At 53.2% G+C, this 27,990-nt stretch overlaps 14 protein-coding genes across 14 annotated transcripts; 8 read left to right on the top strand and 6 right to left on the bottom strand.

The window, feature by feature from the left end:
• Positions 1–60: 60 nt before the first annotated feature.
• QC763_114110 (uncharacterized protein) lies at positions 61–1,002 on the bottom strand (the record flags this gene model as incomplete). Its single annotated transcript, XM_062907992.1, has 1 exon — positions 61–1,002. One exon carries the CDS (start codon positions 1,000–1,002, stop codon positions 61–63), a length of 942 nt encoding a protein of 313 aa, XP_062770874.1.
• On the top strand, positions 535–4,568 carry CDC55 (protein phosphatase 2A regulatory subunit cdc55). The gene is made up of 6 exons (XM_062907993.1): positions 535–2,259; positions 2,403–2,443; positions 2,551–2,648; positions 2,714–3,365; positions 3,440–4,023; positions 4,083–4,568. The coding sequence occupies exons 1-6, from the start codon at positions 2,216–2,218 to the stop codon at positions 4,104–4,106; spliced, it is 1,443 nt and encodes a 480-aa protein (XP_062770873.1). The 5' UTR covers positions 535–2,215; the 3' UTR covers positions 4,107–4,568.
• Positions 4,569–5,002: 434 nt separating this feature from the next.
• On the top strand, positions 5,003–6,220 carry QC763_114130 (uncharacterized protein). Its single transcript, XM_062907994.1, has 2 exons — positions 5,003–5,640; positions 5,745–6,220. The coding sequence occupies exons 1-2, from the start codon at positions 5,322–5,324 to the stop codon at positions 5,858–5,860; spliced, it is 435 nt and encodes a 144-aa protein (XP_062770872.1). The 5' UTR covers positions 5,003–5,321; the 3' UTR covers positions 5,861–6,220.
• A 105-nt stretch (positions 6,221–6,325) lies between these two features.
• On the bottom strand, positions 6,326–7,585 carry QC763_114140 (uncharacterized protein). Its single transcript, XM_062907995.1, has 2 exons — positions 6,783–7,585; positions 6,326–6,709 (listed from the first exon to the last, which is right to left on the bottom strand). The coding sequence occupies exons 1-2, from the start codon at positions 7,027–7,029 to the stop codon at positions 6,390–6,392; spliced, it is 567 nt and encodes a 188-aa protein (XP_062770871.1). The 5' UTR covers positions 7,030–7,585; the 3' UTR covers positions 6,326–6,389.
• A 161-nt stretch (positions 7,586–7,746) lies between these two features.
• puf6 (Pumilio y domain member 6) lies at positions 7,747–10,120 on the bottom strand. Its single transcript, XM_062907996.1, has 2 exons — positions 9,772–10,120; positions 7,747–9,710 (listed from the first exon to the last, which is right to left on the bottom strand). Exons 1-2 carry the CDS (start codon positions 9,995–9,997, stop codon positions 7,906–7,908), a joined length of 2,031 nt encoding a protein of 676 aa, XP_062770870.1. The 5' UTR covers positions 9,998–10,120; the 3' UTR covers positions 7,747–7,905.
• GIR2 lies at positions 9,150–11,144 on the top strand (the record flags this gene model as incomplete). Its single annotated transcript, XM_062907997.1, has 2 exons — positions 9,150–10,464; positions 10,528–11,144. The coding sequence occupies exons 1-2, from the start codon at positions 10,398–10,400 to the stop codon at positions 11,142–11,144; spliced, it is 684 nt and encodes a 227-aa protein (XP_062770869.1). The 5' UTR covers positions 9,150–10,397.
• Positions 11,145–11,272: 128 nt separating this feature from the next.
• On the top strand, positions 11,273–12,450 carry QC763_0015130 (uncharacterized protein; the record flags this gene model as incomplete). The annotated part of the gene is made up of 3 exons (XM_062905294.1): positions 11,273–11,309; positions 11,781–11,845; positions 12,169–12,450. 3 exons carry the CDS (start codon positions 11,273–11,275, stop codon positions 12,448–12,450), a joined length of 384 nt encoding a protein of 127 aa, XP_062770868.1.
• QC763_0015120 (uncharacterized protein) lies at positions 11,362–12,534 on the bottom strand (the record flags this gene model as incomplete). The annotated part of the gene is made up of 1 exon (XM_062905293.1): positions 11,362–12,534. The coding sequence occupies one exon, from the start codon at positions 12,532–12,534 to the stop codon at positions 11,362–11,364; it is 1,173 nt and encodes a 390-aa protein (XP_062770867.1).
• A 968-nt stretch (positions 12,535–13,502) lies between these two features.
• On the top strand, positions 13,503–14,012 carry QC763_0015110 (uncharacterized protein; the record flags this gene model as incomplete). The annotated part of the gene is made up of 1 exon (XM_062905292.1): positions 13,503–14,012. One exon carries the CDS (start codon positions 13,503–13,505, stop codon positions 14,010–14,012), a length of 510 nt encoding a protein of 169 aa, XP_062770866.1.
• Positions 14,013–14,536: 524 nt separating this feature from the next.
• Positions 14,537–17,578, bottom strand: QC763_114180 (uncharacterized protein; the record flags this gene model as incomplete). Its single annotated transcript, XM_062907998.1, has 1 exon — positions 14,537–17,578. One exon carries the CDS (start codon positions 17,576–17,578, stop codon positions 14,537–14,539), a length of 3,042 nt encoding a protein of 1,013 aa, XP_062770865.1.
• QC763_114190 (uncharacterized protein) lies at positions 16,770–19,685 on the top strand (the record flags this gene model as incomplete). The annotated part of the gene is made up of 3 exons (XM_062907999.1): positions 16,770–17,908; positions 17,960–18,204; positions 18,275–19,685. Exons 2-3 carry the CDS (start codon positions 18,161–18,163, stop codon positions 19,683–19,685), a joined length of 1,455 nt encoding a protein of 484 aa, XP_062770864.1. The 5' UTR covers positions 16,770–17,908; positions 17,960–18,160.
• Positions 19,686–19,944: 259 nt separating this feature from the next.
• On the top strand, positions 19,945–21,172 carry QC763_114200 (uncharacterized protein; the record flags this gene model as incomplete). Its single annotated transcript, XM_062908000.1, has 3 exons — positions 19,945–20,143; positions 20,216–20,454; positions 20,529–21,172. The coding sequence occupies 3 exons, from the start codon at positions 19,945–19,947 to the stop codon at positions 20,955–20,957; spliced, it is 867 nt and encodes a 288-aa protein (XP_062770863.1). The 3' UTR covers positions 20,958–21,172.
• Positions 21,108–26,323, bottom strand: ATG11 (oligomeric, coiled-coil, peripheral membrane protein). Its single transcript, XM_062908001.1, has 3 exons — positions 25,719–26,323; positions 25,546–25,657; positions 21,108–25,465 (listed from the first exon to the last, which is right to left on the bottom strand). The coding sequence occupies exons 1-3, from the start codon at positions 25,784–25,786 to the stop codon at positions 21,440–21,442; spliced, it is 4,206 nt and encodes a 1,401-aa protein (XP_062770862.1). The 5' UTR covers positions 25,787–26,323; the 3' UTR covers positions 21,108–21,439.
• QC763_114220 (uncharacterized protein) lies at positions 26,256–27,221 on the top strand (the record flags this gene model as incomplete). The annotated part of the gene is made up of 3 exons (XM_062908002.1): positions 26,256–26,576; positions 26,655–26,799; positions 26,852–27,221. The coding sequence occupies exons 1-3, from the start codon at positions 26,441–26,443 to the stop codon at positions 27,219–27,221; spliced, it is 651 nt and encodes a 216-aa protein (XP_062770861.1). The 5' UTR covers positions 26,256–26,440.
• Positions 27,222–27,990: the final 769 nt, after the last annotated feature.

Genomic DNA, 27,990 nt, shown 5'->3' with positions numbered 1-27,990 from the left:
TACTGCCACGACGAGCATCCGCGGGGCATCAGGCAGGCAGTATGACAGACGAGTATGTGCCTACGTCCCTCGCAAGTGCCCAAGAATGGCACGCAGACGGAGGAGTGCTTTGGGCTCAGGGGGCCTCTCCCCTGGTTTGACTTCCTCCATCCTCTTGATCTCCTCGCGAGCGTCATCGACCAGCGCGTTGAGATCACCCCAAACCTCGTCTTGATAGTCCGTCAGCACCCGAGACCACTGGTCAAGCCATGATTGCCAGGCCTCATCGGTGTTTTCTGCTCCGAGGTGCGAGTAAAGCTCAGTGTTGCCGCCCGCAGCGGGGTCCGCTCGAAGGTATTTAGGGATGAAGTTGAGGACATTATCCCACGCAACAGCAGCTGTTGATCGCCCTGCATCCTCGCCAAAGAGAGCCTTTCGTAGACTTGCCAGGTCTGCTTGCGAAACTGCTTCCTCTGGGAGCAGGTCAGGCTCTGGACCGCTTTGTCCAGACAGCAAGGCCACCACGTCGGCGCCATCTTTTGCCATCTGTTCCTGTATAGATTGGGATGGCACCCAAGCCGGCGTTGCTGCGGTAGTCGACTGCCAGGCTTCTTCCAGCCCAGCGGGCTCTGACAGCATGGGAACATCGTCACTATCCAGAAACGCCGCAAACGACGCATCTTGCTCAGCCATGTGCGCCTCGGTATGCCCAGGCCTCAACGTCCCACCAGCTGAAGGGTCTGTCTGTATCCGGACAGAACTATCACCAGCTCTTGCTAATGCTTGTCCCACTCGGGAACCCTCCCCTTTTTCGCTTCCACCAGGACCTATTTCTGGAGCCCCTGAAATGAGATACGACGGTAAGGAGGCGGCTGACTGAGCAATCCGCGCGAGGGCCGACCTGGTATCTTGGGTCTGAGGGTCGCCGTTGTGAATAGATTTGTCCTGGTCGTGTCTAGTTTCCCGATCTTTGCCCTTCCCTTTCTCGGCGCCTTCATCAGGTCCCGTTGACTGATGTCCCATTTTGGATGTTGTAACCCCTGAAGCAGAATAGCCGACTGTTGTAGGCGCGGCTGGTAGATGGCTGGGACCAATAAACACCGTAAGAGGCTAATAGCTCAGCGCAAAGTCCTATTCAACAAACGCCATCCACGTTGCTGACAACAACAGGCACTGTTGGCATGTGATTTGACCGCTTGACACGAGTCGCCTGTCCCTTGTACAACCGACAGATCCGAGCCTGAACTGGTTGGGCTTATCCAGCTCAAGGAGGTCGCTCCTGTATATCTAACTCGGTGCTTAAAAGCTTAGGTACAGCTGCGGGTGGGCGGGGGCGGCGGTGTGTGTGTGTGCGAACGAGGAGATTCTTTCCGTGGAGCAGCAGGAATTCGGTGCTGGATGAGAAGGAGCCAAATTCCACTGCCCGCAATCAGCAAGATCGTGCCCAAAGAATGCCCAGTCGGGTTTGATGCGCTGTTCAGGCCAGGCACAGGCTAAGCAGCTGTGCTGGCTTTGGTTCATTGTGTGCATAGAAGAGCTGAGTGGCACGGTCTCGCACTGTGTGCCTGATGCTTTCGGGGCCCCATTCTGGACCATTCACCCTTACCTAGTGTGGCCGATCTGGGCGCACCTACCCACCACCTACCAAAGGTCATTGCGCCAACACCGACTCCCCGTCATTTCGAGCTTGACTTGTTTCCAACATCTCCATCTCTCCCAAAGTTTTTCGACAAGCAGTTACCCACGGTCGCTGTGTCCCAGCTTCAGAAGCGCACCCCCCGCACTTGCCTTGCATCTTCAGTTGAATCCTGCCCTGGATCCGCAGATCAGTCTTTTTTCTCACCCCTCATCTTTCATCGCTGCCCACGTCTAGGCGGCACAGCAATAGAGCATTCGCACACGCATCCCCGCGCCCGTCCTCCCAAGACTCGTACAGCAAAGCTCCCGGCCGTTTGAGCCTCCGTCCCGCCAGCATCCCAGCTCATCCACCACTCGACCTGCTCGCCAGATCGCTTCACCATCGTGCGTTTTAGCTTCTGTCTATCTTCCGGGACTTCGGTACATTCCTCGACCTGAACCCCGCCCGATATCGCGTGTCACCCACGTCGTTGGTCCATCATCCCCCCTGGACCTTGGGTGCCCTTCATCATCAGCCCCAGCTGCCCGATTCTTCTTTTTCCATACCGCTTAGTGGCAGAGAGGGACCTCCCTCGGCCCACGATATCAGGTTGCGAAGATGGTAGACACAGAAGCGAACGTACCGACATGGAAGTTCACCCAGTAAGTATCTTGATCGCCGCCCTGGTCCCCCACCGCTTCCCCGCTTTCCTTTCAATTCTTTGCTGCCGTCTGTTCACATTGACATGCTGCTTGAGCATTGCTCTGCTGTTCTCCGCGTGTATGCTAACCGTTTCTGTCTTCAGGTGCTTCGGTGATAAGGGAGACGTTGAGGATATCACGGAAGGTACGGCACACGACACCCCCCGAGGTATCTTGGTGCTCTTATCACACATACTTCTCTTGCAGCTGACGCTGTTTTCTGTGAGCATTGGCTGACCCCACCTTGAACAGCCGACATCATCTCGACGGTCGAATTCGATCACACCGGCAACTATCTTGCAACTGGCGACAAGGGTGGCAGAGTTGTACTCTTCGAGCGTAATGAGACGGTCAGTCCAGGATCTTGATATTGGCATTTCAGCCTCGGGAGATTCATACTGACACAGCGAGGCAGAAAAAAACGTGCGAATACAAGTTCCATACAGAGTTTCAGTCTCACGAGCCCGAGTTCGATTACCTCAAATCGTTGGAGATTGAGGAGAAGATCAACAAGATCAAGTGGTGCCGACGACAGAACGCCTCACACTATTTACTCTCGACCAACGACAAGACGATCAAGCTATGGAAGGTTTTTGAAAAGTCACTGAAGGTTGTGGCCGAAAACAATCTCTCGCACGATGCCACCCCGGCGAACGTTCATGGGGGAGGCGGCGCCCCTCGCGCCCTTCCCACCGCCCAATTTCGGTCCGCGAATGATCTTAAGCTGCCGAGACTAACTCACCACGATACTGTCGTGGCGGCTGTGCCTCGGCGGACATATGCCAACGCCCATGCGTATCATATCAACAGCATCTCAGTCAATAGTGACGGCGAAACCTTTATTAGCAGCGATGATCTGCGCATCAACCTCTGGAACCTGAATATTCAGGACCAGAGCTTCAACATTGTTGACATCAAGCCCGCAAACATGGAGGAGTTGACCGAAGTCATCACGGCGGCGGAGTTTCATCCGACCAGCTGCAACTGGTTCATGTATGCCAGTTCCAAGGGCACCATCAAGCTGGCAGACATGCGTGAGCGGGCTCTATGTGACCAGCACGCCAAGAGTGAGTAGTTGACGGGACTCGCATCCGTGGAATGTCATTGGAATGATGAACTAACCTGGCTCTTACCAATGTAGTGTTTGAACAGGAGGAAGATCCGTCCTCCCGCTCATTCTTCTCTGAGATTATCTCGTCCATCTCGGATGTTCGCTTCTCATACGACGGCAAATACATCCTCTCCCGCGATTATTTGACTGTGAAGATTTGGGACGTCGCCATGGAGAGGCAGCCGATCAAAACCATTCCGATTCACGAGCATCTCAGACCGAGGCTCTGTGACACGTACGAGAATGATAGCATTTTCGACAAGTTTGAGGTGGTGTTTTCGGGCGATGGAAAGAATGTCATGACAGGAAGCTACAACAACAACTTCATGATATATCCTTCAGACCCGGAGAAGGAGGTTGAAGTGGTTCTTCAGGCCGACAAATCTGCTTTCAAGGCCAAGAAAGTTGGCGTGCCCACTCCCATCAACTCATCAACAAGCCCGACAGCTAATGGAAAGAAGGGGGGATCGCGCGCCGGAAGCCCAGCAGCTCCGGGGCAGGGTCAACGCATGCGTAAGGAAACGGATGCTGACCAGATCGACTTCAACAAGAAGATTCTTCACATGAGCTGGCATCCCTTTGAAGACAGCATTGCAATTGCGGCTACCAACAACGTAAGATTCCCAGCCGACGACATGTTTATGTTTGGTTTCTCTGCTGACTCGATATGTAGTTATTTGTTTTTTCTGCTCTTTGATAGACGGTGGGGTACAATGCCTGGGGGAGCCATGGGGATTTGCCGGATCGACGCCACACAGTGTAGGATGTCTATCTGGCGAAAGGGTCGCAGATCAAGCTGCCTTCAGGTTGTGGTCTTTTGTGCGATATTCATGTGCGAAGGGTCAAGGTATCTAATGATGGCGACTTGGCAAAGTTGATGGATTGCGAAGCAATTGCTAAGCATAATTTTGCACTGGAGTTGTTCGAGCGGAGTGCAGCTACAACTGCATTGAGTGATGGAAACCAGCGAAATATTACACGAACGATCCAATACGCTGGCATGTGGCTTGCTTGAACTCGGAAGCGACTGGGGTAAGGCATGTCTGATGGGGTTGATATCGGTATTTAGATGCTGTCTCTTACAAAGCAGCTACTTACAGAGCAACTATTTGCTGGGTGCGCGCAAGAGACGGATGGACTGAGGGTGTTGAGGGGGTTGGAAGGAGGAGAGATAGGCCCATCAGGGGCTCTTTTCACTGGGCAAATGCCCTGTGAGCCACAAATGCAAGAGATTGGTGTCGCTCATGACGCCATTTCCAAATCAAAAGTTTAGCGAGCAACTCTAGGCAGTTCTCGTAGTTTCCGAGTTGATTATGTATCGAGTGATGGAACCACTTGCATTGATCTACTGAGCATTGCGTCTGAGTCTCCTAAGTCTATTAGCGAGGTTGGACTTGGGCTGCCCCAGATATTGAGAGGCTGCGGATCTTGGCACTTTGTGTCTCCTCAAGTTGTTAGTGCAGCCCAAGCCCGCTGCTGCAAGGTTGAGGCGAACCAGATGCAGGCCCCCACCAAAGACGTACACAGTGCAGCCAGCAGAATCTTCCAGCACAGTGCCAGCCTTGCCGGTCTCCCACTTGCCAACATCAGCCACAGCTAAAGGATCCACCAATGAGTGGCAGCCCCAAGGTCGAACTGTGACGATATGGCGAATTTAGAGTATAGCACCTCTTCCATTGAGAGGGAACTTTGACAAGTAATCAAAGAAGAACCAAGAGAACCCACCAGGTCCCTCCATCCTTTGTGTTCGCAGCATACAATCGGTTCCTTTATTCTTCGTGCGACCACTAATTACCACGTCCGCAAGCAAGGCCAAATCGACCAAGTCCATCCTTCTACTTACCACCCATACTGGCGGTACAGACTTGGATCTACCTTTGCCAATCAACGAAGCCGAATAACAGACTCAACAATGTCGGATCAGAAACACGCTCCTACCTCGCGGGCAAAACCCCCACCAGCCGGTGAAGAAGAAGCAGGCGCTGTTCTCAAACTGGGCGAGTTCCAGGACGTCGACACGCTGACACTGTCGGAAGCGTCACTCGTCATCAACGCCCTCATGGCCAAACGAAAAAAGGATCGCAAGGACCGGAACGAGACGGACGCGCTCAACCAGACACTCGACTACCTCGATGCATTTGCTCGGTTCAAGGCGAAGGAGAATGTGGAGGCTGTCGAGCGGCTGCTGAGCACGCACAAGGAATTGAGCAAATTCGAAAGGGCCCAGATTGGTATGTTTCGCATTTTCAGCATCCGCATTTTGGGCTGGCAGACGACGACTGTTTTGTCCGCTGCAACCTCTACAACTGGCTAACGATGACTCTTGTCCCTCTAGGATCCCTTTGCTGCGATACCGCCGATGAGTGCAAGACCTTGATTCCTTCCTTGGCGGACAAGATCAGCGACGAGGACTTGGGAGAGCTGCTGGATGAATTGGAGAAGCTTCTGTGATCAACATCCCCAAGTCAAATTCCTCGATACCGAGTCGAGTCGGGAAGCGTCGCATGATGGACGTGCGTGGTCATCAACAAACGTCTTGCAAGGGGGTATGACAAAAATGCATTGTACAACGGCGTCAGGAGGGCAGGTTAATTAGGCGTTTTGTTTTTCTCGGCGTTATACAAAGAGGGGATGACCAGGTCGGCTGGGACAGCAGGACAGCAGGCAATGGTACCGAAAATGAAGGTTGTATTATCCCATTTTATGGCCCAAGGTTCTAATTGACAGTGTGATTTTCGTCCAAGTCTATCGACTGAGCGATTCCTCGACCCCTTCTCGGGTTGGTAGTTAATCATTGAGATCGTGGGGGCACAATCCCTTGCAAAAAATGCATATATATATATATATATATATATTTCTGATGTTTTGACCAGGTCATGCCTTGATCCATCAGATGATATGAAAATGACATATTCGATCAAGAATGCCTGCCCGTATTCAGCTTTGTTTTCAAAGTTGAACGTTTTGGAACCTTGTCCAGCTATTTACACATGTGTTGGACTCTCGTTCTCACTGAGTACTGTTCAGCGTCGCCCGCGGTTGGTTGGTCAGCACGGGGTTTGTCTTCCTGTTGAGGACATGGCAACTTTCCATGTCTGGGGGGGTCAGAAGAGGAAAGTTCGCACATTGGACTTGAGTCGAGCTCGGCAGATTTCGGCATAGTTGATGAAGTGTTTGGCGTGTTTGGTGATAGTGGGCTCGTCGCAAGTTTTCTGGGCGTACTGCCGCTCAAGTAACTATCGCGGAGTGGTGGTAGGATGGGGAACGATCCGCTTTCGTGAGATATCTTGGACATGCGGCCTTGATTGACGAGCAGTCAACAGTCAGCTCGGATATCTCAAACAGCCCAGATTTCGAGGAGAGCTAGGCTTACCTTCAGCGCGATCGAAAATACTGCCTGGGCCATCCGAAGCCATGGGGTTGAAAACGCCTTCTAGGCCCGGGGGAACAAGCTCCTCGTCCACAAGCCGTGGCGATGCCAGTCTCTGTGCTTGTTGACGCTTCTCATCCCTTTCCCGCCGTCGCCGACTCCACCACATGCAAGTTACGAGGGCCACGAATATGACCGCAATGGTACAGCCCACCACGACCCCGACGAGAGCGTTGATTGAGATCGTCATACCATGGCTGTCCTCTTGGTTGTCCTCTTGGGTGGCCGGAAAGATGGAGACCGGGAGCGTTATTTGCGAAGAGATGTCGGCGGTAGTTGTTATGGTCGCGGTAGCTTCACGCGAGGATGGCGATGTGAATGTGGATATCGTGGATGTCACTGGCTCTCCCTGAGCAATGAGCGGACAGCCCACGGGTTGTTGGTAACAAGGGTTGATGTCGCAGCAACCGGCATACAGGGCGTGGTGAAGGTACGAATATACCACAGATACCCACTCGCACTTGCGCAGACTTGAGATGATGAGTCGAAGCTGGTTGTTTCTGGCAACGAAATCATCGTGGACACACTGTCAAGCCTCAACCCAACCTGTTTCTAGATGGCGCCCCACCCAGGATATCGGAAAATCCGGGAATTGCGATGTGGATTCATTGGTGATCCATGCAAAACCTGGCTTGGGTGCCCAGGATGGTCCGGTAGGAGTGAATTCAAGCACGTGGCAGGAGAAGTGGTGCAACTTCTACTCTGTGAACCTCCAGGCTGCATGTGTGAGTGTATGGACGAAGCATTGGAAGTGAACATTTTATCTCAATGCCTATTGCCAGATCTAGCTTTGTCTGGTGACACCGCCGTCTTCCACCGGGGAGGTGTAACGCCAGAACTCACCTCGTCCCTTTACACGGAATGGAGCATGAGGAAGGTAGGTCCTCTGGCTTGGAAAAAACCGTCACCGACCAGTCACTTCAGTCTACAGATAACGCCATCATGGCAGAGTGTCCATGTGTTTACACTAGGTATATTTATTAGCGAAGCCTCTGCGCTGTATGGGCCCCTATCCATCATGTTCATAGCACCCCATCCACGCACGCTGCACACTTTGCCCCATATTCTATGCTTGCAACTTTTCCAACAACAGTCTTGCGCCTTGGTTCCCTCCCGACTTCGACTTGGAGCCGTTGTCCTTGTTCTTCGACTTGGGCTTCACACCCCCCGCCGTGGTCTCAGCAGCGGTGGCGGCACGCTCAACAGTCTTCTTCTCCGACTTGAGGAGTTTGAGAAGCTCTTTCTTTGACGAGAAATCCGGGGCTTCAAGCAAACCCAACACTGTAAACGAGCTTGGCCCAACTGCCCACTGCATGATGTGGTCTTTTATGACAGGGTAGAGAATGTCGGCGAAGTTAAGGGGCGGCTCGATTCTTTTGACGGTTCCCGTTTCCCTATCGAACCGCCCACCGGCGATGAGGGTCTTATACAGTTTGCCTCCGTGAGGTGTAAGGGAAAGGTGTGGTGGTGGGGGGTAGAGAGGATCAGCATCCTCGGGGAGAGCAGGGTTAGGCTCACCAGCCGCTGTGGCAGCAACAGCCTCGAGGGCGGCAGTCTTGTCCCCAACGGAAGACAGGAGAATATCGGCGATGAATTGACAACCAAACGAAGTGGCCGCAAGTTCCTTCCCAAAGGCCGCTACGGCGGCCAGCATCTGTGGGGACATAGATGCTACCAGCTCTTTGCGTCTCACCTCGGCGTCCTTCTTGCTCGTAGTCTTGCGGATCTCGTGGAGCTCGCTGAGCAATTCCAAATCATCGGCATGGCTCGATGGGAACAATGATTTGGACTGGCCTTCGAACAAGTACAAGGACACGATGCGTGCGTTCGGGTCGTTCGCCATGAAAGCAATGTTCCCCGGGTCTAGGTCCTCGGCCTTGCCCAAGATTTCTGGAAAGATTGACTTGGAGGTCAAAACTGTGTCATCGATGAGATCGTAGGCAGCCAACAGGATCATGTGCCCATGAGGGTCACCCGATATGAGCTGAAATGTGTCCTTGTATGTCTTGAGGATTTGCTTCCGGTCCTTCGCACTCCCATGGGCCAAGAGCAAGCAGGCTAAACGCGCGCCAGATTTGGTGAAGGCCATGTTCTTGAGCAGATCGCCATTCTCGTCACCCTTGACGACCTCAACAAACTCTTTGAGCTCTTCACTGTCGGGCTTGAGGTTGAGGAAATATTGCAACATGGCGTCGTGCAGCATTGTGAACCCGGTCATCTTCTTTTGGATCAGGTTGTTGGTCATATCACAGAGGTATTTGAGGACTGTCGACCGCTTGCTTGGCTCTTCAGCAAGAATTTTGGACAGGTCGGCTGTGACCTCGCCCTTATTCCCTGACTTGAACAAGGCGAACTCGGGCCCGTACCATTCTCGCAACATATGGGCCTTCTGTTCCTTGGTGGCTGCCCCACGGTAGATGTCGTCCAGAATCCAGGATGCTTCGGAATGGTTGATAAGCTTGCGGATTTTCCCATAAAACTCGGGGATGATGATGTCGCGAATCTCGGTGTCGTTCTGGACAAGGAGTTTGCCGATGAGGAACTTGGCATATCTGCTCTCAGCAAGTTGCGCATAGGCACCCTGAAGCTCCTTCGCGATCTGCTTCCTTTGGACTGGAGTTGAGTATTTGATGGCCGTCTGGACAGCGCGCACGGCGTCGTGCTTCAATACGAAGTCTTTGATGCGCCCGGTAATGATGGAGAAGAGCTCGTCGACCAGTTGCTGGCGCTCCTCCTTGGGCACATGCGACTTGCGGCGCAATCTCTCCCACAACTTTTTCGTCCGCTGAACCTCGTCCGCCAATGGTTTCGCGGCTTTACGTTCTTGCGCCAACTGTTTCTGCTTCGCATGAGCCTCGCGGGAGGTTTGTCCTGTTGGCTTGTTAACACCGATAGAATTGAGTCTCGAGTCTCACAGGCAAGGACAACAAACCTTTCTCCAACGCCTTGCCAGCGGCCTGGCCGTTCGCCGTTTTCCCCTGCTTCAAAGCAGCGCCTCCGTCATCCGAGTCGGAAAAGGTGGCGCCATCACTTTCAGAAGCCTTTGGCTCGACTTTCTTGTGCTTCGGCCCGGTGGTAGTCTTCGCCTTCTTCGCTCTGCTGCCATCATTGTGATGCACCTTTCTCTTTACGCTAGGCTCCGAGAATTTTGGCGCCATTTTGATGTCCGCCGCTGAAGAGTGAAGCAATTCGAGAGGTGTTGAATGGTGATCGATCCAAGGTTGAGCTCACCCGCCAAACTCGAAATGCTGCGCTACCAGTTCTGCTTTGGCCGAAATTTTTTTGGAAGCCAATTCCTAGGATCCCTGTTCCTGCCAGGCGGTCAGACTAGCGTGAGCTTGGCGGGCCGGGGTGGACGCAAGACCCCACGTCCAAAATTTGTGCCCCTCCTCCAACAAACCAGCAAATCCACCAGACGAACCACACTCCCATCAGCAAAGAGTAAATCCAACCCCACCCACTTCGTTCCAAGTGCTCACAGGAAGACCTGGTCCTCCGCCTGGCCAGAACATCAACAACGACACAAAGCCGCTATTCTTTACAGCACAGATACTTAAGATGGGGCGTGAGGATCAAATTGAGGAAAGAGAGGTTCTGGACTCTATCTTTCCAGACGAGATTACAGGTCCGTTCATCGTGCATGGCTCTGGGCAGGCAGTGAACTGACAGATAGTCCACCACCTTCCAGACATATCCGAGACTGAATATAGAATATCGATCGCCCTCGATATCCCAGATGACAAGGAGGAACCTCCGATTATGCTCCTTACTGTGCGCTACCCCGAGGAATATCCAGACAAGGCACCATTCCTAGAGCTCTCGGCGTCACAGAACGCAATCCCTCACCCACACCTCAACATCGCCGAGGACAAGGAGCAGCTTTTACGGGGGTTGGACGCAACGATCGAAGAAAATCTTGGGATCGCAATGGTGTTCACTTTGGTCTCGACACTCAAAGAAGCCGCAGAGCAACTAGTGCTGGATCGAAAGGCAGCTATCGTGAAGGCACACGAAGAAGCCGTGCTGGCTGCAGAACGTGAGGAGAATAAGAAGTTTCAGGGAACCCCGGTTACACGCGAGACATTCTTGAAGTGGAGAGAGTCGTTCTTGAAAGAGATGGAGGAGGGCAGAATTAGGGAAGAGGAGGAAAGGCTGGCCGAGTTGAAGAAAGCCAGGATAAAGGAGCCTACAAAGCTCACAGGAAAACAGCTTTGGGAACGTGGCCTCGCAGCGGCCGGGCAAGATGAGGCTGACGATGATACCGTCATTGAGGAAATTCAGAAACTTGAGGTTGGTGAAAACTAACTAGGTGTGTTTTCAATCAAAGGAGCACGCTTGTACCACATTTTCCAACTACACGATCGCATAAGGTATGGTATTCTTCACTGGGGAGTCATTCCTGGTATATCTCATGTATTAATTTTCAAGTCCGAATGGAGCGTGGCCTCCTCAATGCTCGTGGGTTCATCCGTCAGTCCACCCTTCCAGCGAACCCTCTTGACCACCAAAACCATGACACATGCTATTGCATATCTGTGTCCACATCGTCCTCATCATCGGTGTCTTCCCAAACATCCTCATCCAGATCATCCCCCAAAGCCTCGCCAAGTTCGTCTCTAATAACGCCCATCAATTCCCGTGCATGTTCCCCTAACCTTTCGTCCTCATACTCCTCGGCCTCGAAAATCCTCATGCACTGAATAAGCCATTTCCGCGAAGAACGCCACACGCTTTTCCACTTGTCAGCGTCGCCAGTCTGCCCCACCTCCTTCAACTTCTGGCCCAGCATATATTTCCCATAGCCACCAAGGTACCAGGCTTCCACACTGAGATCGTCCTCGTCAACAAGACGTCCGGCAACTTCAATCGCTTGCTCCTCCAGCCCAACCTCTATCAGCAACCGAACCAAACTGACACGTGATGGAAACGCAGGAACCCCAGGGTCTTCAGGCGGCAGATCTGTCCACAGTCCCAAGCTTCTTTTCAAGGCCTCTTTCGCCTCTTCGGTTCGTGACTGTGAGATTCGTACGTTTGCGACAGTTTGCCAGGTATCTGGCTGTTCAGGGGCCAGCATAATAGCCTCGGTAATCAGTGCCTCGCACCGACTCTCAGCATCGTCCTCCCAGCTGAGATCTGTCATGTAGACCTCGGCAACGGCGCAGAGTGTATCTGCCAGCTTTCTTCGTTTCTCGTTAATGGCAGCTTCCTGTTCGTCGCGGGTAAGGGGCCGTGACTCTAGTGCGTCGGTAAGTGTCTGAATCTGGGCACGCAGTGCGGCCGCACCACGCTCGAACCAGCCAACGCTGTCTTGACCACCTTCTTCACTTAGTTGTGCAAGCCAAAGAAACTTTTCGGCACCGCCACCCAAATCTTCCGGAAGCGAACCATCTTCATCCACGTTGACGGCAGACAGGAAGAACTGGTGAGCACTGTCAACCTCTCCCAACTCGACATGTATTTGACCCAGAAGGGACAGCGCGGCGCCAGCCTGTCGTCCGTTGTCTCCGATGTGATCATACGCTGTCCTGGCGACTTTGGCGGCGCCCTCCGCATCGCCGACCTCAAGCATGCCGACGGCTTGCACGAGAAGCTCTCTGGGGTTGACAATTGAGGATTGCGCGGCGGCGGCTTTGGCTCGGAGTCTGTCCCTTGCCTTGTCTTTGGTTGACTTCTTTTTTGGTTTGGTCGGCGCCATCGATTCGCAGGTCTATGTGGGATTGGGGAGGGCGGAAGGGGGCGATCGAGGAATTCGGTGATTTCTGGTGCTTTATTGCCGTGAGGGTCGAGTGATGTGTCGTTAAACAGGTCAAATAGCCTTTCTAATCTTATCGTTGAGCCTATCCAACTTTTGGAAATTTTGGCATCTTGTCGCTGCTCTTATCGATAAATATTTAGTGAACCCCGCATGTCAGTTAACCCCGGGCTCCATCGGAGCAACCCCCGCCCACTATCCACGGTCCCCACTCCCTATCCACACTTAACGACTTGTCTTTCCCTGGTGTGCCTAGCTGGTGCTGATGTACACTCAACTTATTTCAGCTGAACATCTATCTACACAGGCACCCCGCCGTTGGAGGCGTTCCACATAGTAATACTGTAAGATGGTGATCGCCTTGATTCATTGGTCAGTTCATTATGTGAGATTAAGAAGGACTTGTAAAAACTTGGCCAAACGAGGCTGAACCAGCTTTTGATCCTTGCCAGTTTGTTTCAAGATGTTGCTCCTCCAATGGACCCCCTGCCTCTCATGCACCATGTCCATCACATCAGGCCTCTTGTCCCCTCCAACTTTGGGATATTTAGCTATGGCTCAATGCCTGGAGTGACATGGCGACTGGATGGTTCAAAGCTGCGCAGCCTCTTCTTGCGTGGATGAGCTTTCTCTCTCTCTTATTTTTCTTCCTCCCAAGGGCTAGCATGCCGCCTTCCTGACAAGACGTTGTGACAAAACAGAAGGCCATGGTATTCTTGCGGCACGTCGGATTTGCCCTCGCTGGCTTGACCTTCTTCCTGTCTTTGGTTGAAAAAGTCGAATCGACAAGACCTTTTGAGTTTCCACCATGCGTAGGGGGTTGCATATTGGATTCCGATTGTTTGCCAAGTAATGGCAATTGTATGTGCAAGCGAGCAAGGGGAAGTTTTCTCGAAAAGGTTCTTAAATGCATGGACACCAACTGCCATGCCGATCTCCGCAACTATCAAGACAGCTTCCTCGACCCTTTGGAGGACGGCTGTGGCGAGAGAAATCAAGATCTGCCGGCTTCGAAGCTCGACGCCGCCAAACTCCTAGCAAAGGGTTTCATATCTGAACTCCCCACCACGACAACCATCATTAGCACCTCACCTAGCAAGGTCACCTCAAAGTCTTTGACTGTGGAGACGAGGCCATCATCTTCCGTTCAGGAAGGGGACATCCCTGACCCAACGACAACCTCAACAATAGACCGGAACAATCAACCGGACAGCACATCAACAAGCAATACTATCGCCGCCTCCTCAGCGCAAACATCCATACCATCACCTGATCCCAGTCCAGAACCGATCCCGCCCCCTCTTACCGATACTAGCCCCTTTACCAATAACAACTTCGTGTCGAGTGGATCACAGGCTCGGCCACCCTTCAGAATGCTAGAATTCTCCCTGGCCGCGGCCGTCATGTGGATAGGACTTTGAACGGCAAAGCGTATAAGCTACCGTCTTTGTGTAAAGCTGCAATGCCTGGGGGTATTGTGATACCTCTTATGGACAGGGATCAGAGAGTCGAGCTGTGAGAGAGGGTCTTGGTCAAAGAGCAGGAAGGGTATAATTGGCTGCAGCCTTTACATCTGCTGAGTGGTGCGTCGCCGTACGCCAGACCTAGTTTTACTGTTTGAAGGGAGAGCTGCGTTATTATTGAATTTATTGAACCAAGTATTTCCTTGGATTAACTACATTTTTGTACAGCTAGAAGCGCCGTCTTAAAACCACATCTAATCGCCACGCTTTCCTATCTTATTTCAACCCTAATGAGCTTTTGCATGGGTCAACAAAATAGACACAGCCAGAAACGCCTTGCTATCCCTCATCCAGCATTCCGAACCAAAAAGAGCACAGCAGAAGTCAGCCCGGCATCTCGATTCACTTCTTGTCGCTAGTTGTCTCCTCCCCTCCCCTGCCCTGACCAATAGAGTGTTCTTTCCCAGAATGAGCAACGTTTATTAGTGATTTAAGCTTCCTAGTCTGAGAACCCGTCTTCTACGTCTGCGGTTCGCGCTACGGCTCCAGCGGGTTGCGACGGTCGACTCAGGGTCAGTACTCATAGCCGCGTCCCACAAGCCAATCATCCACTCTGTGACCTCGGGAGTCCACTCCTGCACAAGGTGCTTGCCTTGCCCCCCCGTGACCCACTCGTCCAACTTTAACGGAATCGTGAAGCCCCAAGAAGGATATTCAATATCCCAGTTACAAGGCTCACCTGGGCCGCAGTACGGAGGCTTGCAGTATAAGTGGCACATACAGGACTCAGCAATGTACCAAAGAGAAAGAAGAAAGACGCAAAGGCCGAGAAATGTAAGCTTGAAACGCGGCTGGTGATGCCACAGTCGAGGTAGAGGCAAGTGAACGTAAGTAAGGGTCGTTGTCGCGGTTGGTTCGTTTCCTTGACAGATGGGACACGGGGCATCAACGTCATGTTTGCTGTGAGTGTGTTCGGTTTCGGTAGCATCGTCGGCCGCACTCTTGAGATTGCCATGCGCAACTTGATCCTCCAGTCTCTGAATTCCCTGCTTCGCGGTGCGAATATTCATGATCCCGTTCTGCAGACTCCTGCTCATCCGTCTCAATCTTTGAGCATCCTGATCGCCTGCGTCCTTTTCATCATCGCCGCCATCGTCGGTCTTGATCTCAATAGCCTCGGAGCCGTGGCCTTTGACGCCTTGTTTCAACATGAGGTCGGCGATATCATCCAAAGTGGAATCATCGATCTGGTTGGCTCGCTGTATTTCTAGTATGTCATCTCGGACAGTTGGTGGTTTGCCAGAATTGATCAAGGGTCGACCTCTCGACAGCGACCTTGCACGACGTCGGACAGAAATCGAAGAGGAACGCCTCGACATCCTGTCACCACGGGATGACTGAGTTTGTTTGGGCTGTCTCGGTACGCTTTCACCCCTTCTGCCTCGCTCCGCAGGAAATTCGTCGTGTTTGTCTGGCTGCGGTTTGATGACATCCTCCTCTCTTTTCTCAACCTTGACCGTCGCGGGTGTTTCGACAAAAGCACCTGTTACCCGAGGAGTGGGCATCGTGAGAGGATCAGGCTTGGAGGGTTTGGGTGTTTTGTCTGGCGTGACTTCTTCTGGCTCCGGAGATAATGCCCGAAGAGACCCGCGTTCAGACTGGTTTTCATGTGGCGCAAATAGATTCATCTCACCTTCTATACGCTCTGTAGGGTCAGACTCTGAGAGGATAAAGCTTGACCGCTTTGTCAGGTTGGATTCCATCGAATCATTCCTCCGAAGTCCAACAAAACCGACAGTGGGTTTGCCGTCACCCTTAGCACCGGCTAACATCCTTTGTCGAAGACTTCCGCTGGATTGCCGAGGTCTTTCACGCCCAGACACACCCTCAGAAATGCCAGACGCTGGCAGGTCAGTGAGCAGATTTGTGATCGCCGCGGCTGACAGTCTGCGCAAGACATCTCGCGACTCATCTCTGCTTCGTGAGCCACGGCGTCGGATCCCTACATTTTCGCTAAGTCTCTGTTGTCTATCATGGTCATCGATAACTGGACCATCTTCATCGTAACTGTTTAGAGCTGCAGAGACCGAGTTCTGGCGAGCGCTTGGCTCTCGTACTTGTGAAGCAGAGTTGGCCACATCGGATCCCCTTCTCCAACTCTGTTCGTCCGGCGGGGAAAAAGAATGCAGAGGCTCCGCGCTGGGTTTCTGCCCCATATCGGGCGATGGCGAGCGCGACGTGAGTTCGGCGTTTCTCTCCCGGATTTTCCCCAGCTGAGCGGTGGTGATGGCTCTCCTAGACACTCTTTCAATCTCCCGCGATCTAATTTCATCCATCTTAGTACTTGTGTTGCTTCCGGATCGGCTTCGGGTTGTGAGGTCTCGATCCTGCGATGCAGTCTGCTCCATAACCTCGCGCGGCGCAGCGGTGAGTTCCGGCGGCTTGGACGCAGTTTCAACTTCGCAATTTCTGATCTCGTCGATCCGGAGATTCTTCCAAGAGTTGGGGTTGCTCTCGGGATCCTTATCACTGTGTTCAGCTTCGAGTGCTCGTATTTCATCAATCTTGGTGTTACTTCGACCGAGACTGACTGCAGGGCTTTCAGAGACCTGCAGGTCGCCAGCTGTGAAGTCGTTCTCTGCTTCCCATGCGAAACTCCTTTCAGGAGACTCTTGGTCCGGTGGCGCAGAGGTGGGGCGCAACAGCGGGTTGGACGCTGGCCGAGCCAAATCTCCAGCAGAGCCATCACTAAACTGGATCCAATCCGCCAGATCAGGCGTCTGTGTTGAGCTGCTCAATTCTCGCTTCTTCCTCGATAACAAGCCAGAAAACCTATTGCCGGCTGTTGTAGTCTTGCGGTTGCGAGGTGAAGCATTGCCCTCGGGACTGCCACGACTATTCCTCCGTACCAATCCTCTCCCAGTCTCTAGTATTCTGGTTCCCAAACCAGCTTTAGACGAAGCGCTGTTACTGTGTGAGATCGGTGCTTCGGGGTCTCCTTGCGCAAGGGCGTGCTGGCGAATCTTTTCGTCAAAGCTGCTGTCGGAAATGTTGCTTCGGAGCGACCGGGCACCAAGGCCCACTGACAAACCGACCCTATCCTCACCTACCGCATCCGTGGATTTGCTTGTCATTGTCCTGCGATGTTGGGTCCCGAGTGCTCCGACACCAGGCAGCTTTGACGTGTTCTTCTCGCTGGATTCCCGACGTGAGCGCCATGTTCGTGGCGCGGGACTTGGGGATCCTCGGGCTGCGGCCTCTTCCTCTTCTGTGGCCAAGCGGTAGGCATCTTCCATCGTAAATTTGCCTCGATGTTGGGCAAGGCGAGGAATTCTTGTGTTGTTCGGCGAGCCAACTCGGCTCTCAGCGGGCGCGTCGGCACCGGCAGGTCGGGTTCCATCATCATTGAGGTTTGGACGAGAGAATAGACTCCTCCGCTTGGAAGCGCTTGTAATCGTGAGCGGGGCGATCGCACGTGTCGTCTGCGCAAACCGGTGGTCGGGTTTGTCCTTGTCGCGGTCCATGGTGTTGCGCCTCAGAGTAGGTAGGTAGGCCAAGTGTCCGAGTGTGAGAAGGGCGAGGGACAGGGTGAATTGGTCAGATGCTGGACGGAGAGGCAGCGCGCCCTTGAAGTATCTGTATGTGCCCCTATATGTATCGTCGAAATGATTGATGGTTGGGCGACAAGGGTTGAGGCGCGAATGCGTTGTCACAAAGAAAGCTCGACCAGATGAATCATGACAAGGCGCGGAACACATGAGCTGGAATTTGAACTGCGCGGGCGCGCATGGCGGGAATGACAGTTGTAATTGCAGCCCAATTGTCAAGTGAGAGCCATGGAATCTTCAAGGCTGCTTGCTGTTTCTGCATGTGCCTGGGTCTGACGAAATAGACAGACAGCACAGCTTGCCAAACTGGACGTGGATGGCTTGGCGCGTCGACGTATCCACCCCATGCAGGGCTGGCCGTGCTGGCCTGCGCTAGCGCCGTGAGGCTGTCCTGGTCCCCCGCAATGCCGCACCCCGTCCCGCCTTGCACTCTGGGCTGGCTTCCGCATTGGCGGGTCGTTTCAAAGTCTGACCATTTGATCCCACAAACATCTACATATGATGAAGACCGGGCACCGACAAGCCCGAGCCCTCGGGCCGTGGTACGTATGTTTTTGCTGCGAAACCTCAAGGCTTATCTGCGCACAAGACTCGTCTGACCACTCGTGACAGTGAAAGATACTCTTCATCGAGGCACGCCCTCGGCTTTTACAAGTGCGTGATCAATACTTGTCGTTACACAGTCCCCACATCCGGAGTTCAAGGCCAGTCTGTCTATGAGGTGTTTGAGAGAGCTCTCGCCAGCGTGGTTCTTGACATTCCGTCGCTGAGGGTGGGTATAAAAGATGAGGAAACATCCAGTCCATATTTTGTATTCCTATCAGCCATCAACCTCCACTTCCACCTCGAATACCACGAGGTATCGAAGGACCTCGACGTTGAGCTTATCCAAAAACTGGAGCATCAACACGATCAATACTTTCCTGATATCTCGAGCCGGCCTCCGTGGAAGGTGATCATTGTTTCCACCCCTCATCCAGCAAATGGAGTCCTTACCTTTGATGTCATCTTCGCAGTGCATCATTCAATAGCGGACGGCAGAAGCACTGCGGCTTTTCACACCAAACTCCTTAATGAGTTGACCTGCCCCTCAGTGCGCCCGATACAACTTTCCGACCATGTTCTAAGCCTCCCGCCCAGCCAGCAGCTCAGTCCCCCCCTGGAAGAGGCGGTGGCTTTCAAACAGTCCTGGGGTTTTGTATTGGGTACTCTTTTCAGAGAGCTCGGTCCCGCCTGGCTTTCAAGACCGTCGAAGGCAATCCCATGGACTGGAAAGCTAATCACCCCCGAGCCCTTCCAAACAAACCTTCGCCTGATTGTAGTTCCTGCGGAGGTGGCGCCATCTGTTCTCGCTATATGCAGACAACACGGCACGACACTGACACCCTTGCTTCACTCGCTCGTACTGGCTTCTATCGCCAAGCTTGTTCCCGCCAAAGATGCCCAAGCATTCTGCAGCTCGACACCAATAGATCTAAGGCCCTATATTTCAGACCATTCACCAAGCGGAAAGCCTGGAGCTCTCTTTGGAGTTCTAGTTACCACCCAGGCGCATCATTTTGAGTCACATGAGATCCATGGGGATAGGGACGAGGACGATATTTGGAAGACCGCAGTCAGCCTAAGGGGTCGAATGAAGAAACACCTAGAGACTGTGCCGAAGGACGATATCATCAGTATGCTGAGCTGGGTCACAGACTGGAGAAAATATTGGCTTTCAAAGATCGGTAAACCGAGGGAAACGACATGGGAGGTATCTAACATCGGGTCGATTCACAGCATCCCAGGTGGAAGCCATCTCCAGCCAGGCTGGCAGATCCGTCGCTCAATCATGTCTCAAGGAGCAATGGTCGCAGGAGCCGCGATAGGGGTCAACGTCGCCGGGGTTGCTGGTGGAGATATCTGTATCAGCCTGAGCTGGCAAGAGGGAATAGTCGAAACGGACTTGGTCGAGGGAATGGTGCTAGACCTGCAGCGCTGGCTCGGTCAGTTGGGTCGCGGAGAGAAGCTTGCCTGGAAATAGATGTTTCCTGGATCTGCGAAGGCAGTAGCAAGTAGAAACAACGTCCTAATTATGGTCGAGATGTATGTAAGGTATGTATTTAAGTTACGGAATACAGCCAGAGTGCCGTAAATTACGGTAATCAAATTGATCCTGGCAAAAACTGTGGGTGGACCCCAACCGAACATTATCCATAGCTCCTGGTCTCGATTTTTTGGAGCTGTGATTCCAATTCACACGCCCGTTGTCCGACCCTCCAAGTCCCATTCAACCCGTCACGATGGCGGGACCAGTGGTGAGCAGATCGCCAGCATGCCTTTGGTGCGTGCGGAGGCTAGCACAGCCCTTTCTATCCCCCAACGGTCCCGTCAACTCCCTCCCACTGGTTCAAACTCGAGCAAAGTCCACCCATCTCGTCCCCAGCGACAAGGGAGTTGTCGTCCGCCTGTTAGCAAATATCCCCAAGTTTGGCAGGAAAGGTATACTTTAAACCACTGCCTCCCCTCACAAAATTCAAAGGGAGGCTTGTTAATCCTCTTCTTTCCATTTAGATGCCATCTTCCGTGTCGAGCGCGGCCGCATGCGCAACGAGTGGTTTCCCCGCAAATTGGCGGAATATATGACTGTGGCCCGCTTCAAGGAGCTCGGCCTATCCCTCAAGAATGATGTCGGCGAGAGGGACCCGACGTTTGTCGATATGAAGGTGCTGGAGCAGTTGCCTGCCACGAAGCCACCTGCCCCGGTAGCCGAACCTCAGCAGGCCGCCAAGCCTGTGAAGAAGACCATCAAGGTAGGGGCACTCTTCTCGTTTCCAGCGTTTGATAAAGGTCAAATTGTTTTCTAACAACGGTGGCTGGATTGTAGCCGGAGAGAGTGCGTGAGCTTCTTGAAAGGCTTGTTCCGAAAACCATCACCTTCTATCGTATCCCGATTCCTGCCCCGCCATCCAATACGGCAACCATATCACCTCTCGTCGCTGTTGCCGCGGCCCAGGAGACCCCACAGGGACCCCTCGCGATCTATGGCTCTGTATCAACCAAGGACATTGCGAGTTCGATAAAGAGCTGCATATCTGCCGACGAGGACGGGACTCAGATCAACATCGAGCCCGCTCATGTCACCGTGCTAGGTTTGAAGGACGAAATCAACAAGATCAAGGAGCTAGGACGCTTCGAAGTGAAGGTATCGATTGGAAACTCGGATCTGGAGCCTATCACCAGGTCTGTCGAGGTTCTCCCCAGTGAAGAGAAGACACAAGAGCCACGGCCAGCGTCGAAGAAGACTGCCGTATAGGAAAGACAAGGAACGTCCCATGCCAACGGCCGGCTGGTAGCCTGTCAACACTAAGTTGAATCAGGGGAGTGGACCGGGCTGGATTGTATAATTTAATTGTAACTATCACTGTGTACATACACGTGTACCATTGCATGCACCGCTTACGACATATTACGAAAACATTCTAGCCTGATGATGCAGCAGGGTCTGCCATGACTTCCCTGACATTATTCCATGTTGTTTGACTTCGTTTCTGCCCCTGTTTTACGTATGTGATCTTTATAAACCCTTGGGAGTTGCCAGCTTCAAACAAGCCTCAGCTCGAGGGCTGCCTGTACTGTGGTCCGATATCGTAACGAGCGTCCAGGTTCCAAAGGGAATCCCAGACTACACTCTTCTTTAAAAGGTCGGAAGGGCCAACGCTCTGTGCAGGCTGCTCCAAGCTGTGAGAGACCCGCTTTTCATTGAGCCTGTCAACACTGGTAATGCAAAGGTATGCTTCAGGGTCCGATGAGGGAATCAAGTGGGTTGCGCACCTCAGAAAGCGATTGTCGCGGCTGTTGGGCTGACGCTGCTTCCGTTGAGCTTCCTTCTTCCCCGTCGGCACCGATCGTCTGCCTAGCATCAACTGCTTGAGTGGTAACCTGAGGCACAGCATGCTGTTGTATAGGACTTGTGGCCACCGGAGTATCGGCTGGCGCAGCACGGAGAGAGTTTGTCTCACTAGCGACGGCACTGTCCCGACCTCGAGAAACACCAATCGCAAAGGGCAGGGCCTTTCTAGAGCCCGTACTAGAGCGACGGCTCTCGAGACTCTTGGAAAGTGTCTTGCTGACCCCCTCAATGCCAGACGGCGCAGCTCCACGACCCACAAGCCCTCCAGACTTGGACCCCGACCGCCCATGGGTGTGCATGTCAGCCATGGCCTCGACTTTGTTGGCAGCTACCGTCACTGTAGACTTTGCAAGGCCCGGCGTATTCGGAGCACCTGGCTTATCCTCCTCTGCATCGATCAGATACCACCTCAGACCATCAGACAGGCCGAAGGGGTTGTCATTGTCGTCCTTAGATGGCTCCGCGTCTGTAGACAACCGCCTCCTTCGATCTCCAGGCTGATGTTGCAGAGATTTGGAGAGATCCACGACGCGATCCTGGATCCGCGAGATTCTGGCAACGATCCACTCACGATTGTCCAGCCTGTGCGACTCTTTCTCGCGAAGAAAGTAATGGGGACAGCCCACATTGAATGCCGCCCAAGCACCTGTTGCCTGATTCTTGGTAGGAAGAAACAATGCCAGGTCGCCCTCCTTGAAGTGTTTGAAGGCGATCTTGTTGTGAGCATCCTTTTGCAATGCGTGTGTCTTGTCCCGGTATCCTCGCCACTTCCGGGCAATATTTTCAATATCTCGAACGCGGCGTATCACGGTTTCGCAAAAGGCATCCATGTCAAAGTAGCCAAGTGATTCCAAGTAGGCGGTGTACCTTGCTGACTCGCTTTGTCTGTTGTTGCTATCCATCCAGTATAACAGCTTCAGGTCGGCACTGTCTGCAACTGGGCGCAGGTTAAGGGTGCTGGAGCGTCGAAGAGACATGCTGGGATCCAACTCACTTGTGCTTTGAGTCGAGCGTTCTGCCCTCGGAACCTTTTGTATCGTCATGTTGCCATCCTGACGGGTTACCGAAAACCCGAGCCGCTCAAGGAGGCGTATCAAACATTCGTTCTGGGCGTATAGCCTTTGGGTAATTTCTTTTGCATGCTCGGTCCGAGATTCAAACCAAGCTCCCAGCTCCGACAACCGGACCTGCGATTCCTTCAGCTTCTCCTTGAGTAGCCGAGCGCCTTCTTCCATGCTGCCGACCTGCGATGTGCGCGACGCCAGCTCCTCTGTGATGACCATGATTTTCTTTTCTTGTTGCTCGAGCTGTTTTCGTAGAGACTCTGTACCAGTCTCACCATCGGCCAACTTCGAGCGCAGCTGTTGGAGTTGGCTGCGACTATCTGCCAGTTTGCCTTCTAATGCAGCTACCTTTGCCCTCTCCTCGGAAACTGCCTTGTGCAAGGTATCGAATCTTGCTTCCAGTGATGCCCTCTCCGCCTGCGCAATCTTGGCTGCGCTTTGAGAAGAATTGAGATCCAGGCGCAGAAGCGACATATCTCCGTCTAGCCTCTGCAGTCGAGACAGTACATCGTTAATTTTGCCAACAATTGCTTCTGAAAGCTTAGTGGGATCGACCGGGATGGATGCGTCTGGCGCCAACAGTCCCCAAAGAGAATGTAGCGTCTTGACATGATGTCCCGCTTCCTCACTTGTCACCTCAACCTTCTTTACTAGGTCTTGCCGCTCGTCTTGTGCGTGCTGCAACTGCCGCTCCTGGGCCTCCAGCCTCTCCCGCTGCAAGCCTGTTTCCTTACGAAGGACCTCAACTTGGCCTTCAAATTTCAGGAGGGCGTCCTGCTTCTCAAGCACCTCGCACTCAAGAAGGCGAATCCTCTCATCATAAGAGGTTTTTTCATGCTCCCTTGACTCACCATAGTGTTCAATCTCGTCTTCTGTGTGCTCCAGGCGCAGTTGCAATTGCCGGATCTCCTCCTGGAAAGACTTTCGCTCCTCCACAAACTCCCGCTTTTGAGCCTCCATATTTTCCAACAGGTCCTTTTTCGTCGAGTTGACCTCGCTCAACTGGCCCTTGATATTGTTATGCTGGGCCACCTGCACATTCAATTCCCTTTCTAGACCCGCCGACCTCTCCATCTCGGCTGCAAGGTCAGACTCGAGCTGCTGAATTCGTTGGGCCAAAACGTCAGCCGCCTCAAGTGATCCTCTCCGGTCGTCTGCGATCCGAGGTGACCGGACCGATATTGTAGAGTCATTGCGGTCCGGTAACTGCTGGCTTGGGACCTGGAATAGATTGCCGATACTTGGTCGTGATGCTTGGGTTTGGCGGTGAAGCAAATCCTCCAGACGTCGCACCCGACTTTCTGCTGTTCTAAGCTTGCCCTCTAGCTTAGCTTTCTCATCTTGCAACGTCCGGAGTAGGTCGTCATCACCGCGAATCAACAAGCCACTACGTCCGAGGGCAGCCTCATGCACGCTGCCGTTTTTAAAGGCCTTCATCCTCCTGGACTGCTGTCTTGTAGGGTTGTTCAGCTCTGCCACCAGCTTTCCCACGTCATTCACGATCTCGGGGTCTGCCTTTGGTATTTGTAGGAGCGCAAAGAACTCTTCCAGGTCCCCTCGAGTCATTGACGGCCAGCTCTCTTCTTCTCCGAGCAGATTTACTTCCAAGCCGGGTACATTACTCTCTGACGTTGAAGTTTGGGGCTCATATGTGTTCGCAATGGATTTGTACCACTTTCTGCGCCGCTTGATCTCCTCTTCTTGAAAGAGAGCCATCTCGTTGGCAAGGGTAGACGAGTCTTGCTTGACCTTTTCAAGCCACTCGCGGCGCCTGATCGCCTCAACGACAAAGGAGGCGTACATGTACGGACTTTGTTGAACGAGACGGAGATGATCAAACGTGGAGAGCTCGTCTTCTTGGTTGACCCCATTGATTTGAGCCTTGACACTGCTGCTGAGCGACGTGATATCGGCAATGCTCCGCATGAATTCTGTGGACTCGGCCGCAAGAGTATTTCTGGCTTGTGTGGCATACTGGAGCATGTTGCTCAGTTCGACCGCTCGCTTTGCCATGCTTGGCAGCAAGCGCTCGGTATGGTTGACCGCAATCTTGGAAATTTGCGAGAGGGCGTCCCGGGTCGAACTCGTGGACTCCAGCGTCGTTTGGTAGTCCGTGTCTATTTTCTTGGCCACCGCTTCAATGTCCTGCAATAACTGATGTGCGTCACGAGAATGGTCCATGGCTGACCGTGCCATGGTCCTCTCAAACTCCCGGAAGAGATCCTCAGCATCTTGGAATAAGCGTATTGCAGCCTTGTCTAGATCTGCGACCCTGTTGTTGAATTTGCGGAGGGCTGCTGGCGCCAAACGGCCAGCTTTTCGGGTAGTTTCCAGATCAATCAGGTCTTCCAAAGTGGTCTGCCGCTGCAGCCTTGCCTTAGTGCCGCTGACCTCCTGTCCGGTCATGAACCGGACCATCGCCGACGAAACCGGAATGCTCCGTGCAAGCGATAGATACTCCTCCCATCCTGTTGCCAATGCCGCATAGTCAGCCCGGGCTGTGGGAATCCATCTCGTGAGCTCTGCATATTTGGGCTCCAGGCCTCGGATGACAGACTCGAGGTTGGTGACAGCCGCATCGAGACAACGGAGCATAACATCGATTTCGCTGTAGCGGTCATCTGCGGCGGTAGCCATCTGCCTGCAATCTTCCACCACCCTGAACGCCCAGACCTGGCGTGCCTTGTACAACTCTTGCCATGCGTGAATAGAGCGCGAGTCTTCGATCAAGTCCGGGGCGTCTGAGACTCTGTATTCCTTGGGTATAGGGAGCTCGGACCGGGCAGGAGGCGGTGTTCCTGGGGACGATCCTAGGGCTAGGCGACTATCGTAAATGTAGATTTCTTTCTGTTCAACGTCGTTAGACCAACCTCATCACGCTGCACATGTCCTCCCAACCCATATCCACAGGGCGAAAGCTAACTAACCTCGGTGTAGGTGGCTTGGGGCTTCAAGGGCCTTCCCTGGGGGGTCAACGCGATGATGTACTGTGCGGGTATAGATAAATTCAAGGCCACGATGGCCTTGAGGTTGTCCAAGCTGCTCAAACTGTCAGCATCTCTCACGGGTACAGCGTAGCAGTAGGGGAGGGGTAACGCACGATGAGGCCTGGGAAGCGTCAAGATGCAGGCGCTGACCCGTGTGGGCAATCAACACCTGTGACGCCATATCGACACATGCCTTTCAAGAATAGAACGGAATACAAATGGAAAAGGCTGGACCCGTTGACCAGAGTTTCGCAACGGGCTGCGGCGGAAGGAGACGGTGCGCAAACGATAAAGGCCCGTCTCTTTCTTATCCCGAGTGTTTTTGTTCAGCTTCACCGTTCAGTGTTCTGCAGGTGCAAAGGACGGATAGACACGCGGGATGCCCGGTTGGCAGCAGTCGGCCGTCTCCCGTAAGAAGAACCCAGCCGACTTCACACCTGTGGGTTGAAAAAACACACAAAAATTGAATCAAGCTGCCCTGGAGGCTCCAACCTTAAAATACTGATGGTGGAGGTTAAGGTAAGGTATAGCTCAAGAGCGCACATGCCGCCGAAAGGCAGACAGGCTGTGGTTGTGGATGATTACCGTATCTTGGTCGCCCCAGGCTGCTCACCAAGCCACCTGGGTTCCACCAAAAGACCACCTGCACTACTCCGTAGAGGGGCATCCATGTTAAATACACTGTGCTCTCAAGCTAGCTGCACTGCTACGTCATGCAGACCTAAAAGCTTCCTGCTGCTTCAAAGGTGAAGACCGCGTCGAGGCGCGTCTGGCTCACGTGTGGACCGGCGAAGCATTCACCACGGGATCGAAATTTACAGCTCTTCCCACCAACATGGCAGCAATCAATGCAACGACCTCTGTACCCGAGCTGTCCCAGGCCGAAGCCGGCGTCCTGGAGCTTTACGACAAGGTGCAACAACTCCAGCTCCAGTTGGCAGTTCTCAGAGCACAAGAGCGCTACACCCAAGGTGTGTATGAGACTTGCCAGCATGACCGAGATGGTGCGTGCCTGGCACATGCTCTGTGGCTAACTTCCTTGTTTAAAGGGAAAGGATCACCAGACGGTCGAACCCGGCTGTTAGAAGCAAAGGCATCACTGTCACTTCGCGACATAGTTATCGAAAGCGTCGTGGCGGTCCAGCCAACTCTAAAAGCCATCCACCATGCCACTCACACCTCGCCTGTTGAACGGTGGGTGCTGCACTGAGATGGAGGCCCAAAGCTGTCGCTAACCAATACCTAGGGATCTTTTATCCCACATCGAGCAGCGCGACCATGCAGCAAAGCGCACCGCTGAGCACTGCTCGGCCCTGCACTCGGCCATGGAGAAGCTCGCAAAGGTTGAGGTTGAATATCTAGAAACCAAACAGCGAAATGTGGAACTCGCATCGGAAACGCTTGACCTTGCTGCTGATAATGTCGGGCAAGAACCCAACAATGTCAGAAATACACAGCTCAAGATGGAACTGGACACATTAGAGACCCAGCTTAGAGCGACGCGCGGAAAATGGAGAGTGATGAAAGGCACAGCTAGTGCTATCGTCACTGGCAGCGGTCTTGACTGGGTTCGGGATGAGCGTTTGCGCGAACTGGTGCTCGACATCGACGATTGAGGAGGCTTGGCTTTGAGAGGCATCTGATAAAGGTAGTTTACAGGCAACCAGCAACATACCATGCAGTATGTATCTATTGATGGCTAAGAGGCCATCACAGAAAGCGATGTGCCGTTTGCTTAGGTAAGAATCAAGTGGTGGATAGGGCAACGGCCCGGGGACTGGGTGGTGTAGGCTCTGCGTGGCGGGACAGATGTTCTGTGCGCGGAAAAGGATTCCGATTTCGTCCAAAACAGGTTGCCTTCCCCTCCTTTCATGAGAGTGGTGTCAACCAAGCTGAGAGGAGTAGTTACCGTGGGAGTGTGGATGGCGTTTTGTACGGTTACGGACATTTGCCTACTCTCATAATGGCCGTCTTTGACGGTTCCACCTCTGCTCCAACCCTCACCTTCCGTGCCCGATGGAATGGCGTAAGCTGCTGGCTGCTGGGTGGCCTTGAAATAATCTCGACGTCGCGCAGACGAGTTTTGCCTCGCTTCTTGGCTGTGGCTCTTCGTTGGGGGAGCGGACTGGCAACCTGCCCAGATGGGGCCAGTGGCATGTTGGGGTGACGGGACTGGGTGACTGGGTGCGAGTGACCAAGGGCTCCGAAATCATCAAAAGGTGTGTGATTGACCAACCATGCCAACCAAGCCGATAAGGGAGAGGCGCAGACAGAGACGCGCCCATGCTCTTTGAAGGACGGGGAATTGTGAGGGGAGAGGTACGGGGTACTTGGTAGGCAAAGGATTTCAGCACCCATAGATGTACCTGCCCATGTTGAAGGGAA

Source organism: Podospora pseudopauciseta, chromosome 1 (genome assembly GCF_035222475.1).
Source record: "Podospora pseudopauciseta strain CBS 411.78 chromosome 1, whole genome shotgun sequence".
In the NCBI taxonomy this organism is placed as follows: domain Eukaryota; kingdom Fungi; phylum Ascomycota; class Sordariomycetes; order Sordariales; family Podosporaceae; genus Podospora; species Podospora pseudopauciseta.
The sequence above is the reverse complement of the archived record's forward strand: the minus strand, read 5'-3'. Positions and strand labels throughout refer to the sequence as shown.